Source organism: Melanaphis sacchari, unplaced genomic scaffold, assembly GCF_002803265.2.
Source record: "Melanaphis sacchari strain LSU unplaced genomic scaffold, SCAv2.0 Contig55_pilon_pilon, whole genome shotgun sequence".
Taxonomy (NCBI): Eukaryota; Metazoa; Arthropoda; class Insecta; order Hemiptera; family Aphididae; genus Melanaphis; species Melanaphis sacchari.
In genome coordinates this window covers 1,092,194-1,111,466 of record NW_020271389.1, presented here as the reverse complement: position 1 = coordinate 1,111,466, position 19,273 = coordinate 1,092,194, and the positions used below count along the sequence as shown (strand labels likewise).

Below are 19,273 nucleotides of genomic sequence, written 5' to 3'. Positions count from 1 at the left end.
ATTCATTGATTATTATAAATATTAAAAGATGTGCCAACAATTTGACCATTAAATAATTTACAAAATTATTTTTTTTTTATTTTCTTATTCATTATATTTTTTAATTAAACTTAACTGCGATTTTTTTTAATAATATTACTAGTCATAGTAGTATATTTTTAATCTTCAATTATATATAATTTGTTTATTCTAGTTTTAATAATTATCAGTAATAATTTTTAAATTTCATGTTTAAGGCTGATAAGTAAGGTACAATATAAATCAAAATCAAAATCTAAATATATTAGTTTAACTGAGTTAGCTGTAACTTAACGAGTTAAAAAAATTAATTAACTTTAACTTTCCAAGCATAAAATGCATGCAAAACTATTATATTGTATTGTTCAACAACAATTTTTAACTAATTCATTGTTTTATTTTATTGCTGTTGTATTATGTAGACAATGCTTAATTTATTATAACTATTATATTGATGAGCGATTAAATTTATGTTGGTACTCGTAGAATATGTTATGTTTAAGTAAAAATCCCATGAACTTAATTATACACTGAGTTTAAGATTATATACATACTAATATAGGGTCTAATTACTCTAATTTGATGTATCGTACTTTGGTATCGGGTATGTAATCGTTATGTAACGTTAACCAAGCATCCTTGATTTTACAGTATCAAATAACGGTAGTACTGGTAGTAGTATCTATAAATATTGATATGAATAATTAAAGATATTATAATTTACATTAAAATGTATTTAAAACAAAAGTATATCTTGAATCAAATATCTTTTTACATTTTTTATCATTTATTCGTTTACTTAAAATCTGGTAAGTTAAATATCGTATGTATCTTCTAGAGACATCAACCTAAAATTTATGACAACAAAATGCAGTGATCTGCCGATTCAATTACGCTCTTCAGTATTTTATGCAATTATGTACAATACACAGATTTAAAAATGGGTATTATTTGCTTTGGTTTATTTTTTTAGTTGTTTGAGAAATCAAAAAAGATGTACAAAAAAATTGGTTTATTTCTTAAAGAATTATGTATGAAATGTAATGTAATGAGTTTATATCACAAAAATTACATGTTGACTTCAAAAAAGCAGCTCACCAAGCTGTTTCTGAAGTTTTTGAAGATGTACAATTGTTATCACGCAGATTTTATTTAGGGCAATCGTGGTGGAGGAAAGTAAGTACAAAATAAAAGCTTATTAGATATTGTTAAATTAAGTTAGTTTGTAATGCAAAAAAAAAACAATGCTCTTGGAAATCGGCTAAAAATGTTTTTTGTATTGCTTTTTTTTCTGAGTCATGAAGTATCTATCTATAGAATTTGTTAACTTATCAGTGTATGTCCAAATTAAACTGCTTGCAAAAGTTTTCCGATTATATTTTTAACAACTACGTTAATGACAAATCTTAATTTTTTCCAAATATAATATGGGCTGAGGAATCAACGTATAATCTGAGATATTTGTACAGAATCTATAAATTATTTTATTATAAACATACATTTTTAATTCTCCAATCTTTATTTTTTAGAACAACTAATGCAGCTGAAAGTTTTCATAGAACATACAATTCCCAATTTTACAAGGCCCATCTACATATAAACTTGGTTATTATAGTGTTACAAGAAATTCAAGCTGAAACGATCACGAAAATTCAATCTATAGCAAGTAATAATAATCATAAAATTTAGTACCATCGAAAACCAAAAAATAAACTTCACTATAAAGGCTTATCAGGAGTAGTCTGAATTTAAAAATACTGACAATCTTTTTAAATACTTATTAAATATTGAAAATGAGTAATTAGGGAAAGACATTTAAATTTTTCATATTGTATGAGAAGAATTTTTCAACTTTTTTTTTAATGTAGGTATATTCGGTAAATTTTAGGGGAACACATTTTAATTGTAATATATACTTTATAAACTAACTGATCTATCATACACTGTCTTAATATGTAATAACATAATATGATTAAAAACCAATAAAAGATTTTCATTTATAAATATTTATGTTCAAATGTATTTTATTTTTTTAATACCTTATTTTTTTAATTTTTTTTAATAATATAACTCTATGGTACAAAGTGGCTACGTCGCGTCTAATTTTCGTGATCAATCGTATTTTTTTTAGGAGGGTTTTTTGGGTTCCTGTTGTTTGATCGTAACCATTCTCAATAGAGTTATGAAAAAAGTCAATTGTGCTCTATTGGATTCCATCCGTACATTTTTTACCCAGTGATTGATATCTAAATATATTTTTCCGAGTATATCGCGCCCTACCCTTATTGAGATCTAATTTTCAGACACTATAACAGCATTGTATTTATCACTAGTTAAAACTTTTTTTCTCGTAAAGAACAGTTATAATATAAATTGATTTAAAATTTCATTTATTGTTTTTTATGACTGTTATAAACATAAAATACATAAACTGTAGATTGATTACTAAGAATTCATACCATAAAGTTCATTTAAGCGTTGCACTTCTGTATTTACTCTGAAGATGTAATAATTCAACAAAACTCTTATTGTGAAATATCTAATATTAAAATGGAAAATAAAACTGGCACTGGTATTATATTATTGTGTATAATGCATAATGTATATACAACCAAATGTAGATGACTAAGATAACACTTGCCGCAGTCGTAAACTCACAAATAGTAATAATCAAAATCCATGTCAACTACGATTATACGACATAATATACGTTCTTAAACTATTCTACATTACAAAATTTCAGAATTAAATAATTTGTAATAATATTTAAAAAAAAACATGTTATGAATTAATTGCATATAAACTATAAAGTAATTATTTTATACATAAAATTACATTGTAATGTCTTCAGATTAACTAAATAAAAGTAATGTTACACAATATACTTATTTAATTATAATTTCTTTAATATTTTGTATCATAATCGACAACCTTGGGAACGCCGATAGAAAATGACTACAATGGAGACAAAAAAATCCTCACATTCTCACCTCACATCATCTCACCACTGTTAACATACTGTAATTCTTATATTTTCACAGTATAAATGTGTATTTGTAATTTAATTTTATGTTAAAAGGAATATTATTTATATAACAATTTTTTATTCAAATATATCATAAACATCTATTATTAAAGTAAAAATAGAAAATACGAATAAATACATCATAATCAACAAATATATAAATAATTCACTTTCAAGATTACAATTAACAAAATCAAACAGAAATAAATATCATAAATTAAACTAATAATATTACTCATAATAATAATAAACAATGGTATTTTTCACGAATTAAGGGAAAACGTAACGGTTTTTGAAACAGTTGAAGGTCTTTTTTGTCTCGTTTCAACTTGTCTTTCTACATCCTTTGGATTAGCCGAAAAAAATAGTTTCGGATTTTGGGTATTAACATTGGATTCGAAGAACAAACTTGCGACCAAACTCACTAATATGGTAGTCGTGAAACCAATGACTATGTAGTACATGTAACTTATCTTATACAAATACATATAACTTTCTTCGTGAATCCTAAAATGATAATATTTAATTAATCAAACTACTGTGGAATAGGATACTCAACTCTATATTAAAATATAAATGTAAAAAGATAATATAGTGATGTAGTAGGATATCTAAGATATCTTTAGTATCGATATCACATCGTGTTTTCAAAAATATATTAACTAATAATTTTTTTAACTCTTGGTAAAAACTTTTTTTTACATAATATAATATGTAACCTATACAATAAAATAAACATTAAAGCAAATAAAAAATATGTACAACATATTAAATAAATAAAATAATAATATAACGTTTGGCGATTTATATTCTACTGTATAAGTGAATATCAATATCTTTCCATATCACTTCTTCATACAGTTTGATCACAATTTAAATAATATCAAGTATTTTGGCAAGATATTATTTGGGTTTTTGTTTACTGCATAAAACGTTTAATATTAGGTACACTTATCTTTGAAAATTTTAAATATTAGTTTTTAGAATGAGTAATTACATAAGATACATTGAATTTACAACAATGATGTGTGTGTGTGTGTGTTTTTTTTTTATATATACCTAAAGTCATCACCTTTAGGACAATAAAAATGCTTTAATTAAACTTTGAAGGTGGTTTCTGGTTACGACAAAATAACCGGAAAAATAAAAAAACTAATTAAGGAATAACAGAATTATTACGTTAAATCAATATTCGACAAAATCGACTTCGTTTTTTTAATGTAACTCACAAACAAATAACCATAAATATTTAACATTTTCATCAAATAATTTATACATGATAACATTTTTTTAAATATTTTAATTCTTTATAATGTATTTTTAGGTATTATTTTCAGTTTTTTTTTTCTATAAATATCAATATAAAAAAATTTTTACTAAGCCAAAATATTTGAAATGTTCTTCAAAAGTTATTTTTATAGATATTAAAAATATTTAGTATACATATTCACGATTTTTAATTATAAATATTTTAAATTCAAATTTTTCGAAATTAGATATTAAAATTTTTAACTTAGAATGACGGTTTTTAGTTAGTTTGCTGTAATTAAGAATATAATTTGTGAGTACCTACTTTTAAGAAACTTTAAACAAGCGACGACATTTTCAAATTCAATATTTTTAATAAAAATTAATTTAATCTACGTTTATGGTATAAATAACAATAAGATAAATTATTTTAATTGAAATACAAATACTTGGTAATATATTGGACTGATAGACTGTCTTCAGTAAAATCGTTTTTTGTCTGCACTCAAATCATTGAGTTTAAATTTGATACACATACTACAGTGACTTATTTCTCAATAACGAAATTCTTTCAACACCTTTTGGACACTAAAGTAGTTAGTAACTTTTCTCTTTTTTAACTTTTTTTCTCATACTTTATTTGCATTATAACAAAGAATTTTGCCCTCTTTTGAGTTTATATCTGATTAAAATTATTTTTTTTAGATAATTTGGTCTTGTAAATTTTTTCCACCGTAATATTCTAGTGATTGAAGATGAGTTAAAAATCATATTAATCAGTAAAAACTCTAGGAAATTATAAAGAATTTTATATACAAGGAAAATAAATAAATACTGTAAATAATAATTAAACTACATATTTTCTAAATATTATTGTATTATACAATTTTTTTTTTTTTTTATTCAATCTCCATGAGATTTTGTATGATTATTTGATTATTTTATACTATAATTCATTTGATTTTCTACTGACTCTCAATCACTCAATTTTTAATATAAGAAAAACTTGATTAGTCAAATTTACTTTAAAAAAAAAATAATGTTAATAATAATAATAATAATAAAATTCAAATTTGAACTCAAAAAGAGGATAAATATTTTTCTTACAGTTCATGTGCTGGAAAATAAAGGTAAAAAATTTAAACTTTTCAAAAATAAGTGTAGGTAGTAAGTACCTAACTAGAATCAATGCCCCTCACGTTGTCGAATTAAAAGTCATCCAGCCGAAATACTGAGTAATAGGTACCTTAAATGTTGATCTCACTATGTGTATTTAAACCAAAAAAATTAAAATTATGCGAGTGATACTTTTTACATTTTAAGTAAAATTATACACATAGACTACATCATAATATAACCAGATAGCATACTCGTAACATCTTATTTAGAATATTTAGATATACGTGGTTTGTTCAGACATTCAAACGAAATCCACTAGATATGATGTATTGTAAGAAATATTTTACTTTAATGTAGGGTTGTACAATGAATATGCTTTATAGTTTATACTTACTCTTGTGTAGCCGTGGATTCTATCAGTAGAGAAGTAGACGGCACGTCTACATCGAAGTTGTGAAACGAGTCCGGCGAACACCCGTTGGTGTATGTGGGCAAATTGTTCACGGGTGGTTTGGGTCCACCTAGTCCCAAGAAAAATGAAAAAATGAGACCTGCGACCAGACCAACCAAAGCACCCTGTATTTGTAATAAATATGTATCATTATAACCATATAGTAACTAAAACTAGTCGAACGCAACAAAAAAAAAAAAAAAATAGCTATTCGTATTATTATCTCGCCTTGAAATTGATTTTCAAAACTTAAGTACTGCTAAAAATTACGACATTCGTGTAACAGGTGATCTTCTACAGGATATAGTGATCTACTCCGAAATTATACTGCATACAATTGATTAATAACTATCAAAATATATTCTTGTTAATTATGAAGGATGGTCAAAAATACGAGTATAATAAAAATAAATCAAATCGCCAGAAAAAACTGCACTAAAAAATACTCTTATTGTTATTGACCAGTAACATTAGAATTAGAATTTAAATTTAACATATCTATATAGTCATAATCCATAAGCAATCATACTTGTATAAATAGGGAGTGTTTTAAAAAAAAATTACAATAGATATGCGTATATGTAATACGAGCATAGCAAAGAAATAAAATAATACTCAGCTTTCGATTTTTGAAAATTTTCATTTATTGCATATTTCTAATTGTATTTAATCTATATAATTATTAAAAAAAAAAAAAAAAACGAATTACACTCCGTAAAGGTACCTAAAATAATGTATTTTGAATATATCTTTGTAACCTAAAATTTTGTGTTACATAATATTTTTGTCATTTTTAACACCATTATGATGCTTGGTAGTGCTGAAAGTATTAAAAAAGTGTCACATATCCTTATCCTCAAAACATAAAATTGTTTATTCATGCACATGCTTTTATTTATTTTTTTAAACACAAAATCTTAAATCTAAAAAATTAATTTGAAAAATTCTTTTTTAACGTATTATTTTAATAAAATATAATTTTTTAAACCTATTTTTTTAAAACTCAAAATTGAATAATATACAGAGACGAAAAGTGATCAATAACAGGTAAAGTAGTGAAAAATGATATCCTAAAAGAATGTATTTGTTAAACTATTTTAGATTATGAGAGGAACGATCTTAAAATGATGTAGGTATATGTTTTTACTTTTTTTCTATCTGTCATCATCTGTTAGGGCAGTAAAAATATTTCTGAAACTGGAAGTATAGTTTCTAGTTGCAAATTGAACTAAGTTGGTTCTTTGGAGGGTCAAATGTAAAAAAAATCCTAATACTTTACAAAATAACAAGAAAAAACAAAAAACGAAAAAAAGTTTTGTTCAAATCCAATAATCGAAAAAGTCGACGAATAAAGATGTTAAAGATTTTTTTATGATTTACAAGGATTAGTGGACATAGAGTTTTTACGTATATTATGAATATTTTTAGACGCAATAACGTTTTCAAAATATATTGATCAATTTGAAGATAGTATTACCTATTTTAACCCGTAAATCTATTCATACTGTCTTACGATAAGATTGTATTGACTCAAAAGTTGATAATACTAATATAATAAAGAATAATTATATATATATATATATATATATATTATTACTAAGGCTGTGAATTTAATGCACTAAAAAACCTTGAAAAATGCATTAACATTTTCAAATAAATGCAATAAAATATGCACTTAAAATGCAAAAATGCCAAAAATTATAATATAAAACACACTTAAGATGGTTTTTAATTTAACTACAACAAAACGTTGGTCTACTTTTTTTTGGAAAAATTATGATAACAGATAATAATAACAAAAAAAATATTGTAATACGATCAACTTAATCGTGCCAATTCATATTATAACAAACACGTCTTATATTTTAAATCTCTTCCAGACATTTTTTAGGCATTAAAGCCCTGACTTCTCCTTCCCTTATTTATTATATATGTCTGCTTTTTTTAAAGTCCATTCACCATTTTACTTTTTTTAATTACTCAAAATGTTATTTTAATAAGTACATAGGTACGCGTTATCGTGCACAATGCAACGAATCACGTTTAATGGTTACCTTTTGGTTTATGTACGGTACAAGTATGCCGAGAGTAAACACCGCCAACATGGGTCCACCGATAATGCCCAGAATCGTCATCGAGGCCTGTAACAGCGGTCCGACGAAATGCGCACAAAACGCTAACGCTACCGATAGGATCCCGTAGACAGCGACAAGGATTTTGGACCACAGCACGCGTTTCTGGTCGGGTATGTCGACGTTTACCAGTGGCTAAAATATTATACACGTCCAAAACACATTTCAATAATATTATCATTTCACACCGTCTTAGTAATAAATAATAATAATATTATTTTAGGACTATCACTGCGTACTCCGCACGGGCACAAGCGATATTATAATATTATTTGAGATACGTTTAAAGTTCAAAATCACAAAAATATTTCAGACCGCGATTTAAAGTGTTTATATACAGTGTGTATCGTATCGGATATTATATATTTTATAGCATTATGCATTTATGCGTCTTCAATTTTATCCCCTAATGGTCTCGATCCCCTTTCGTCCCCCGAAGAGATAAATTCACGATAAACTTTATGAGGCAGACCGTTATGGCGATGAAAAAATAAACGTAAAATATTACTGTGATATAGTCCTCAAGTGTAACGGCTGCTAGTGAGTTAAGAGCTGCGGACACGGAACACAGTGCGGATGAACATACGCCCGCCAAAAACAAACCAGTTAATCCTGGCGTGAATGCCATCGTATCTAACACGAACAGAGCCATCAGCTGATCGCCACTAGTTATTCTTCCTTCCCTGATGAATACATACAAACGTGCGCGATTTTTGACTGCTTATAAATAACGTCATTCTAAAGTCGAACGCTAGTTCGAAGAATACCAACTTTATCGGGTCGCAGTCCCGATACTTTGAGAACATGGCCAATCCAGCGAAGCTCATGGACAGCGACAAGAAAGCGGTTATCGGCCAGCTAAACCACAGGGTCCTGACCGCGGTTCCGTAGTCCTTCATGGTCAAGTAACGCTGCACCTGCACCTGGTTCACACCGTACACGGAGACGTACGTAAACATTCCACCCAGCATCAGTGACCACCAGCTGTGCCTGACCGTTGGGTCGACCTGAAAGCTGTCGGGAAGTTTGTGTGCATTAATAATGGAGAACGCTCCTGTACGCTGTGTACCCACTCGTCTCAACGCACTTGAACAGTTCCACGCGACCGTAATCATGAGCAATCTTCCAGATCTCTGTCAGTCCACCAACATTAACCGCTGCCACTCCAATGACAGTGAAAACGGACCCGAACATGAGCAACGACTACACAAATCAAAAAAGGGATATTACGTCGTAGTTTTACCAATATTAAAATATTATCAGCTTGTTGATTGTTCTAATTGGGACTATGTCAATTTTACATTTCGCACACTTTTTGAGTCTCATTACTATGCATATTAGTGAGGATAGTGGATGGTTATTTAAGCGAATTTCCTTGACTATTAAACTTATTTTTATAGCTAGGCTTATCGAGAGAATTGCAAAGTAAAAACATCAGATGGCCTAGTAAATTTTTAATTAAAAATATTAAACCACACAATTAGAAGTTTGCATTTTTATTATTACGGCGTTCGTTCGCCAAAACGCAAGCTCTCTGATGTTTTTTACCGCAGATAAAAATACCACGTACCATATCGGTCGTGTAATTCGATGAAAAACGCCCTGAAATACACGGAGGAAAACGATGTTTATAGATCAGACCTAAAACACAAATTCGATGTAGATTTTGAATTAAGACACGTGTCCTGAAAATCAATGTTTCGGAAATAAATATTTTTATAAGTTTAAGTTTTATATTAAGTATATTGTTCATTATCTAAAACAAAAGTCATTTATTTATAGAAAACAAACTTCAGAACAAATAAATCACTGTTTTCTGAGTCTGTTATATAACCTGGTACGTTAAGTCATTAGCAAAATTAAACCAAGAATTACTTATTACATCATTCAAAAGCTTCAAAAACAGTAAGTCATTTGTACAATGATGATTTTAAAATGTAATTTGAACTCTGAGCAAATGATGGAAAATCTAACAATAACCATTTCTTTGTTTGATGTAATATATAATTATTTCTTAATTTATAAAATGTTAATTGGTTACAATATTTTAATATTTAGTGTATATCAAATATTTATATATCTTTATATAAGTTAAATATTATTAATAGAATATTTTAAAACTTTGTTCTTAAACATTAATAATAACAGTGGATTTTGTTTAAAATAATTAATGAATATAGAGAAATAAGTTCGGAATTGTTTCAGAAAATTATATATTTTCAATAAAAGTGTATCGACTTTAATTATAAAGTTTTAGTACTGTTTATAATATATTATCATTAACATAGCCAAAGAGACAAAAACGAAAAATACTCTATAGCGAGTATCAAAAGAATATAAAATAAACACTATAGGTACTAGATATATTATATTGCTTATAAGTTAATAACATTTGAAATATCTGAGTTAAATTAAAACTTGTCCTGTAATCGGATTCGAATTATAACAACTAAATTGTATTTCAATAAATACGTCAGCATTTAATTGTATTGTATTATATTTAAATTTTATTGACTTTATGAAAATAATTTCACCATTAACTTACACATTTTAACAGGCAGTTAGGTAAATGTAATTTTCTTTTGTATTATTTAATACAATCTTACAATTACAATTTTATTATATGACATTTTGAATACGATTATCGCAATATTAATCGCACTTATCATTATCAACCAAATGTACAAAACATGTCAAATATTATCAAACAATGAAGTCTAAGCAAAATAAATTGTAAAAAACTAATTCTAAGAGGAGGAGTAAAACGTTTAATAGTTAGTAATTATGGTCGTAGACCCCGACTCTTAGTGCTATTTGGTTTTAACATTCGTCTTATCGATTAAAATAGGCAATAGCTATTCATCGTTCATACGTAAACGTCGTAATTTAACTTCCATTATTCGTAAAGTTTTATTATATTTATAATTTTTTTTCAAATTGTCGATGGCAGAACCTTGATCAAATCTTCATACAATTGCAATCCGTGAAAAATTCACGATTAAAAACAGCAAAAAACAATTTGATGAACTACCTATATTATTTTGAGAATACTGATGTAATAGTACATTGCCTAAATTGATTAAGTTTATTATACACATCCAGTTACCATTGCAACTTAAAGCATACTAAAATTTAAAGTATTATATAGTAATCACCGTCGTTGAATCGTTGCAATTTAATTTACTGTAAAAACGCTTTAAATCGATGTACTAAATCTAAAAACTGAACCCACAACTGACCTGAAACAAATCGGTGACGATTACGGCTTTGATGCCACCAATGGTCGAGTAAAAGGTACATAAGATGCCGACGACCATCATGGACGCGGTCTGTGAAAAGCCGGCGATCGCGTTCAGAGCCAACGAGACCGCGTACAGTACCAACGCAGTACGCAGCACTGTTTGGATGCTAAAAGCCAAAGACGCGACGATTCTAGTCGACTTGCCGAAACGTTCTTCCAAATACTAAAATAATAATAATAATAATAATATCGCATCGATTTATTTTGTAATTCTAATACATTTACATTTTTAGATATTTGATTTTATACCCACACAACATGTCTTTGTACAATATAGATAAATAGGAAACATATATACTATCTGATAGGAGGTTGAAGTTCCATTTCAACAATATTTTTAACGCAGTGGACAGGTTGTTTTCTTATCGTTTTTGATACATTTGATCTATCTGTTCATTTCCTGATCACTCTTGAATGACATCATTTAATTAAGCAAGTCAGAAGAAATGTACAAAAAAAAGTTATATAGTTAAGCGAACTTCTAACGGATGAATTCTGTTGAAAATTACTACCCGACTAAACTTCAGTGAAAAGTCTGTAAGGGCAAAAATCGAACTATTATGAAAGCAATGGCGTGTAAATATGTTTTTTACAACAGTGATCAATAATAAAATAGGTGTTCTGAAAATAACTTCAAATGAACTATATAATACATTGTTTAACATGATATATGCTATTAAATATAGTCAATCGTTTTAAACTAAAATAAACAATGCATTAATATAATAAATATTAGTTTATTAAAGTATAGATATTACATAAAAATTTACAAGAATATTAAAGAAAATGTGTATAAAATATATTAACTTTCATGATAACATTTTATTGGGAACGTATACTATCTTACGGATATTTATTTAGTTTTCTATATTTATTTTTAACAGTGTACGTATTTCAAAATATCGACTACTTTTTTTGTTGAGTAAATATCATGACAAAATTAATGTTATTTAAAATTGATCATCTCTTGTAAAAATTAAAAATAAATAAAGAAAAAAGTTATCATGAAATACCTACGAAAAACGTCAAATATTGATCAGGAGTCTTATTAAAATATTAAATTATTGTAATTTATAAACATACAATATTCTATAAGCATTTTATTGCTGTGTTTTAAGCACATATTGTATTATTGTATACCTATATAGTATATAGTAAATTAGTGATACAAAATATATTTATAAGGTATTATAAAACATAATTTTTACATAATACTGATTTACCTGGTAAACGGATAAATATCCGAGTTTATAGAATACTGGTAGAAAAACATAAGCGACTATAGGTGTACCGATAATATTGGATGCATTAATGACCATAAATTGTGTTCCTCTCAAGTAGCTTTCAGCGCTTAATCCGAACATGGCTGTAGCACACATAAAACTGGCCATTAACGAAAACCCCACAGGTATAATGGACAATTTCTTGTCTCCCAGCATGTATTCCTAGAAAAATCATGTATAATATATTTCATGTGCATGTTTGTACACATTATGTATATCATTAAAAATCAACAGCGCAACACTCCATTAGTATAAATAAATAAAAAATAACAATTAATTACAACCAAGCGATTGTTTTTTGGAAAACCCAAGATTAAAAATGTATAAATGTTTTTATTTTTTATTAATAATTTGTTTTATTTCTGGAAAAAGATTATTTCGAATTTGTTTGCATTTATTATTTCCACCCTACTAACTATTTATGTATTTATTTATTTATATTTTTTTTTTTATATACATAATATTTAAAGAAAATACCATGACAGTTATAGCCACGTTGGCTCAAATACAAAAAAAAAAAATCGTTTTTCTAAGAATATTTGACGCACAACATTATATTGACTATAATATTATTTTAAAATACATTAAAAAAGAAATTTTAACTTGATTGATTTTTTTTGTATGTGTAATATGAAGGCTAGTTTTTTTAGACGGATAATATGAGCCCCGATGATTCCATAATAATAGATAACAGTTTATTATATCCCATCAAAAGTGAAATTTTAATTTCCCAGTATAACAAGTTTTTATTATGTTATATTATAATTTAAAATATATTTCATTGTTTGTACCTGATAATTAAAAATTTTGGATAGTAAATAAAAGCTTTCGTTGATTAATACTGATAAGCTTATTATATATCTTTTGAAAAATTGATTTATAAATGTATTCAATAATTTTTTTTGTTATTTAACTATCTTATTTTCAAATGATTAGATATTTGGCGATTCTAGAAGTACTTGTGTGGCTGTACCTGTAAAAGTACAAACTTCTAAACTTCTCATATTCGAATAAAAATTCTTTTTTCTACTGACATTGTGATGCATTTACATTTAAAATCAAATGAGAAGTCAACGAATTTCTGAATCATTAGATAATAAAGATAATAATACAAAATATAAAATAAATAGACTATTTTTATTTAGTCTATGGCAGGAATAGGTAAATACTTTTTATAGTTGGACAAATTTTACAAATTACAAAACGTTAGCTTAAATAAAATAATACCATACTAACATAATTTTCAAATCATTATAATAATTTATAGCTACTACATCGCTATAATAATTACTATGAGTCACGACCATTATTTTTTATTATTCAACGTTTAACGACTTAAGACAGTTAATCGTTAGAATTTCGGTTCGTATGATAAGCCAACGTTTAAACAGTCATAATCTGGTTAATGAGTTGTTCGAGAAAATGAGCGATTCTCATTCGAAAAAAAAAACAGCGTTCGTATGGACGCAGTGCTGTGGCAATCCCTCAAATCACACAACAATTTATACGCGAATAAATACAATCTGGTCGATTAGAAATTTCCGAAAATCGGAATTTTAACGAGGTCGAAAGAAAAACGAGAAAAATCGAGATATTGACATCGCGCTCGGCGAGTCGCCCGGTAGTATTATAGTCGCCGGATTTAACGCGCATTGGCGTGTCGCCCAAATTTCCCGGGCACCTCCAAAATAGTAGGCACGTCACGTCGTGCCGCCGCTATAGTCGAGATAATTTAAACGTAAACGTTTTGAATATATTTCGGCGAGGCCGTCGCGGTCGGAGAGAATGACCGTCGCAGCGGTCGTACGACTAGGACATTACGTAAAACATTGTCAACGCCGAGCGCGCGACATCATCATCATCAATCATCATCATCATTATTATTATTATTATTATTATTATTATTATTTATTACTTATATTATTGTGTTTCACCTGTGTCGTTTGCTGTTTGCCGCCCGTGAACCGGTAATACACTCCGATCGCGGCGGACGCGAGCAACGTGACCGCGAGCACGACATAGTCGCAAGCGCCCAGAGCCATGTATATTATGATATTACAATATTATGAACGATATTATTGTGACCGTTATTCGTCGTCGGCGTTGTATCGATATTGTTTAAACGACGGACACGGTCGACAAACGACGAAAAATACACGTATAAACACGTATGTACGCGTGCCGGAAATGGGCTTAAAACATTACAATATTATCACGAGTGCGTGTGACGACGACGAGTAACGACTGTTTGAATAACAGTAATAGTAATAATAATAGTAATGATAATGATAATAATAATAATAATAATAATAATAATAATAATTATAATAATGTTACAGCGATGATTAAAACATCGCGACAAACGCGTTTATAACGACGACGGGGATGTTATCGACACTAATCGCGCACACATTCGAGTTTATAATCTTCATCTGATAGAACTGCGCATTACACTAAAGCCGACGTACATCATACGCACATAACGCTATACAGGACCGTCCAAAATGAGTGGAGTTATCACGAAACCGGTGGGGATTACGGTATCTCAAAATTACGTGTAAATATATTAATATTGATACGTCTGCACTCCGATGTGCACGCGTAACGCGCATTCGGTAAAACATTGTGTAACACAATATTATGTAGTAATATCAATAGGTACATTATAATACGCAACGTGTACGCGTACGAGAATGCCCGGTCGCATATTATTGTGTGTATTGTCGTGGGTCCGGATTCAAATGCTCTAAAAACCTCAGAGATATTATGCACCGTAAAATGTGCATTCATGCACTTGTTTTATAGAAATATGCCTTATTAATAATAACAAATTATGCGAAAAAACCGATTGAAAAAAAGTTTTTTATCTTCTTTAAACATAAATAAATGATATTGAATGAAAGTTAACGCGCGCACTCGGATCACGACAAACGCGACTAATGTATGATTCCCTAAAATTTACTCGATTACAGATTACTACTTGTCCCTCCCCCGATAGGTCTCAGATGAGAAAAAAATGACTTCGTAAAATTACATGGACTATAAATACGTTATTTTAATTAAAATAAGCAAAATATTACGTATTATGCATTTAAAAAATACTGAAATATACAGTACATGTAAAAAAAATGACAAAATATGCAAAATAAAACTATATTTCGGAGTAATTGATTACAAATCAAACTTAAAGCTTACCTAATTATTTTTGGAACTATTCAGAAAAAACACGCAAATGCATATAAATCCGAGCCTTAAATTTATTACGCACATTGTGCGAAGATATTTTATTATTCCTTTAAACTATAATTGTTTTTTATTATTATTATTATTATTTTATGATATACGTAACAGCGATGATGCTGAGTGTAAACGAGTTAGATATATGTTAAATTCGAGTTGAGTTAATTTTAATTAGCTCGATTGATTTCTATAAGCTAATACCAACTCGATACCGAAACCACACAAATTACCTTTCAATTAAATAATTCAACTCACGTTTGCTTGTAAACGATTAATGAGACGGTTCACTATATAAAATCAAAAATGTAATTCTTCAATTTATTTCTCGTTGTTGCCGTTGGTCAGAATTATCCAATAAAAATATATTATTAATTATTATCATATCCCATTTTGTATTGTATTATACGTACGGCCATTTAGGAAAAATTACATATATATATATATACACATATATTAACAATAAAGCATGTGTATACAAACAAAATACAAATAGGTATGATTTTTGAAGGAACAAAACGTAAGATAATATTGTCGTTATAATGATTATAATATAAATTGGCATAAGTAAGTTATTTATCGTCATTATTATCATGGTGAACACATTGCCCGCGTTCAGTGATTTCCATCTATTATTTGAAACCATCTATTGGCTGCTAATGTATTAGAAAAATATTTAATAATAAACTTAAGGTTGTACGTTGATTGTGGTTTCTATACGACTCAGCTCAACTCAGTAAAAAAAAAAAAATAACATTAACTCGCGCCTAGCCTTGGCTGATGTTTTAATATCTACGATATAATAAATAGCTCAGGTTATCTCATCTCACGCCGTATAATTCACACGAAAGTCGCAGTCGTCTCATTTACGACCGCGAACTTACGCCGAAATCGGTGATGATAATACTTACATTTATAACATCATATATTATAATATGTCCCTCGTCGCATTAATCAAATCGATTAGCGTCGATTTCATTGCATCTCGAGTGGTTTGACTATTATTATTATTACAAGTAATGACTATTAGCACTAAAATTTAAGATGGCTTCGACGAGATCGCTATTAGTACGACTACTACTGTACGATAAAACATACACAATTTATCGCAGTGTATACAGTGTACGCATATTATATTATTTTTAATATAATATATTAGTATTAATGTCATGAAATATCGTTTGACTGTATTCGGCTCAACATTATAGTTTAGCGTTTAACCATTATGTATAGTTTATTGAATACCGTTTTAATATTATTATTACTTAATACTTTAGTTTTCCTTGGTGTAATGGCATCGTCCGAATAAACTTGTAGGGTAGAGAAACCAATTTAACTTTGCTTTGATCAAACCTAACTCGAATCATAAATAAAAAAATAGATTGATTATCCTCCTTTGAAAAACTTTCAATTGTCTATCCCATTGTAATATGTCACTTTACCTAAATTCTACAATAGATACGATTTCGTATGGTATGTGAAATGATTATAGGTAATTATGTATCATGGGTTTTTGTCGTGGTTAAGCATCGTATCGGAGACCGACAAACAGAGCATTTATATTATTATTGTAATATGTCACGTATAATATACGAACGGTCCCGTTGGCGATGCGCACGTGACGACTTTTCATTTATTTATTTGTTCATTAATTTTTCGCATTTCATTCGTAAATATATATATATATATATATATAAGTATGTATGTGTGTACTGTGTAGTGTATAATAATAACACGCAAGACTATACCCCGGGACCGGATAAATAAATAATTTAATAAATAATAAATATTGACTTTTCGTGCGTCAAACGACTTTGGTTGAAAAAAAAACAATTTCGAACAATAAAACGCCTATGGAACACAAAATGAAAGTTTTCGGCCGCTATAGCAGCGGGTTTAATGCTGACCCGGGCCGACCACCGACAACTGCCATGCACCCCTCACCGGCACCCGGCGAAATTCAAAACACGGTTGCCGCGATGCCAAAGGGCATGCCGTACACAGTATAATATACTGCTATATTATTGTAGAGAAGCGTAGGTATGGTGTGACCGGGGTCGAGTTAAAACTGAGGTCTAAAATAAACGCTACACGAATCGAAAATCTCACTACGGTGCACGGCGATGTCGCGGAAAAATCATTACCGTGCCGTGTAAACGTGTTTACACGTGCAATCGACAACGGTAATGTTAATATTATTATTACAGTTACAATCTTAAAACTTCCGCGTCAAATTATCGTATCTAATAAACAGGATGTGTGTAGCTGGAAGGTCCGACAGTTTTACATTCAAACACGTCGTATAGGTCATAACATCGCCATAATGTACACTCCAAACACACTCTATAATATAGTCTGTGGGTACATAAATTTACATAAGTCATACGTTGGTTTATGTGCGTACTTGTCATTCAATAATTTTGTCGTAATCGAATAGTGATTTAATTAACGGCACCGATTAGACCGGGCGTGCCGTGATAAAAAATGATACGATGTCTTATACGAATTATGATTTATACTCGTCAATAACAAGCTGCGGTTATCGAATAATAATTACCGCAGTGAAACGATATGTATATACATATTATATTATATTATATTATATTATATTATACGAGTAGTTATATTATAACACTCGAGTGTGACACTCATTAACCGCTCCGCCGAGGCTGAACTTTTTAATACGCGTCCAATTTAATCTGTTCTCTACACTATGATTATAATAATACGATACATTAATACAGCGGCACTCATCGTATAACGGAATATGCAATAATCATACGATTATAATTTTAGCTGAAAATATTATTTTCGGCAGAGCCGTTTTGACGCATAGGGCTCAAAAGATTTCGCTTTTGCCCCGGTCGCATCACGCTCTGCTCACATATTTCGAATTCATATTAATATACCATTATTTTAATAACATTATAAAGGGTTTTGTCGAGCCCGCGGTGTTATTTGCAGGCCACCCGTTCAAACGATGGAATAAAGAACGATTCCGTCCTCTCTTACTGGGTTCATGTCGTCGTCAGTTACGGTGGCGAACTATTGATCCCACCCCATCCGTCGGGAAAAACTTTTTCGGTGCCGCCACCGCGTATTAATATATATATATATATATATATATGTATTATTTATGTGCGGAACGTATTGTATAATGTATAAAAACAACGTCTAAATACGAAATTCTGCTCGGCGGCACCAGTGACCGAACGGGGTCAGAAACATAAGTCGAAAAAGCTGCACCGTGATATCCTCGCGGGTCACGAAAATTCCTATTTTGCAGTTTGCAAGTGTGTAGCGCGTATTAGGACGCGATGGTCAGGCACAAAGGTCTGAAACTAGTCCCGAAATGAATAATTTAACTCTGTATGATTTGAAATTTATGTTTGAAAAAGGTTTACCGTTTTGTGTACGTATATCAACCAGTACGAATAACAAAACTAAACGAAAAGCAAT

At 29.1% G+C, this 19,273-nt stretch overlaps 1 protein-coding gene across 2 annotated transcripts; it reads right to left on the bottom strand.

Moving 5' to 3' along the window:
• Positions 1-3,214: 3,214 nt before the first annotated feature.
• Positions 3,215-15,012, bottom strand: LOC112599835 (putative sodium-dependent multivitamin transporter). Of its 2 annotated transcripts, none has more exons than XM_025346906.1 (9): positions 14,512-15,012; positions 12,518-12,739; positions 11,233-11,457; positions 9,081-9,196; positions 8,765-9,007; positions 8,502-8,676; positions 7,916-8,128; positions 5,805-5,986; positions 3,215-3,550 (listed from the first exon to the last, which is right to left on the bottom strand). In XM_025346906.1, the coding sequence occupies exons 1-9, from the start codon at positions 14,617-14,619 to the stop codon at positions 3,307-3,309; spliced, it is 1,728 nt and encodes a 575-aa protein (XP_025202691.1). In that variant the 5' UTR covers positions 14,620-15,012; the 3' UTR covers positions 3,215-3,306. The 2 variants fall into 2 exon arrangements, with proteins under 2 accessions (XP_025202691.1, XP_025202692.1); XM_025346907.1 differs by lacking the exon at positions 14,512-15,012 and adding an exon at positions 13,814-13,835 and having other exon boundaries at positions 3,216-3,550.
• Positions 15,013-19,273: the final 4,261 nt, after the last annotated feature.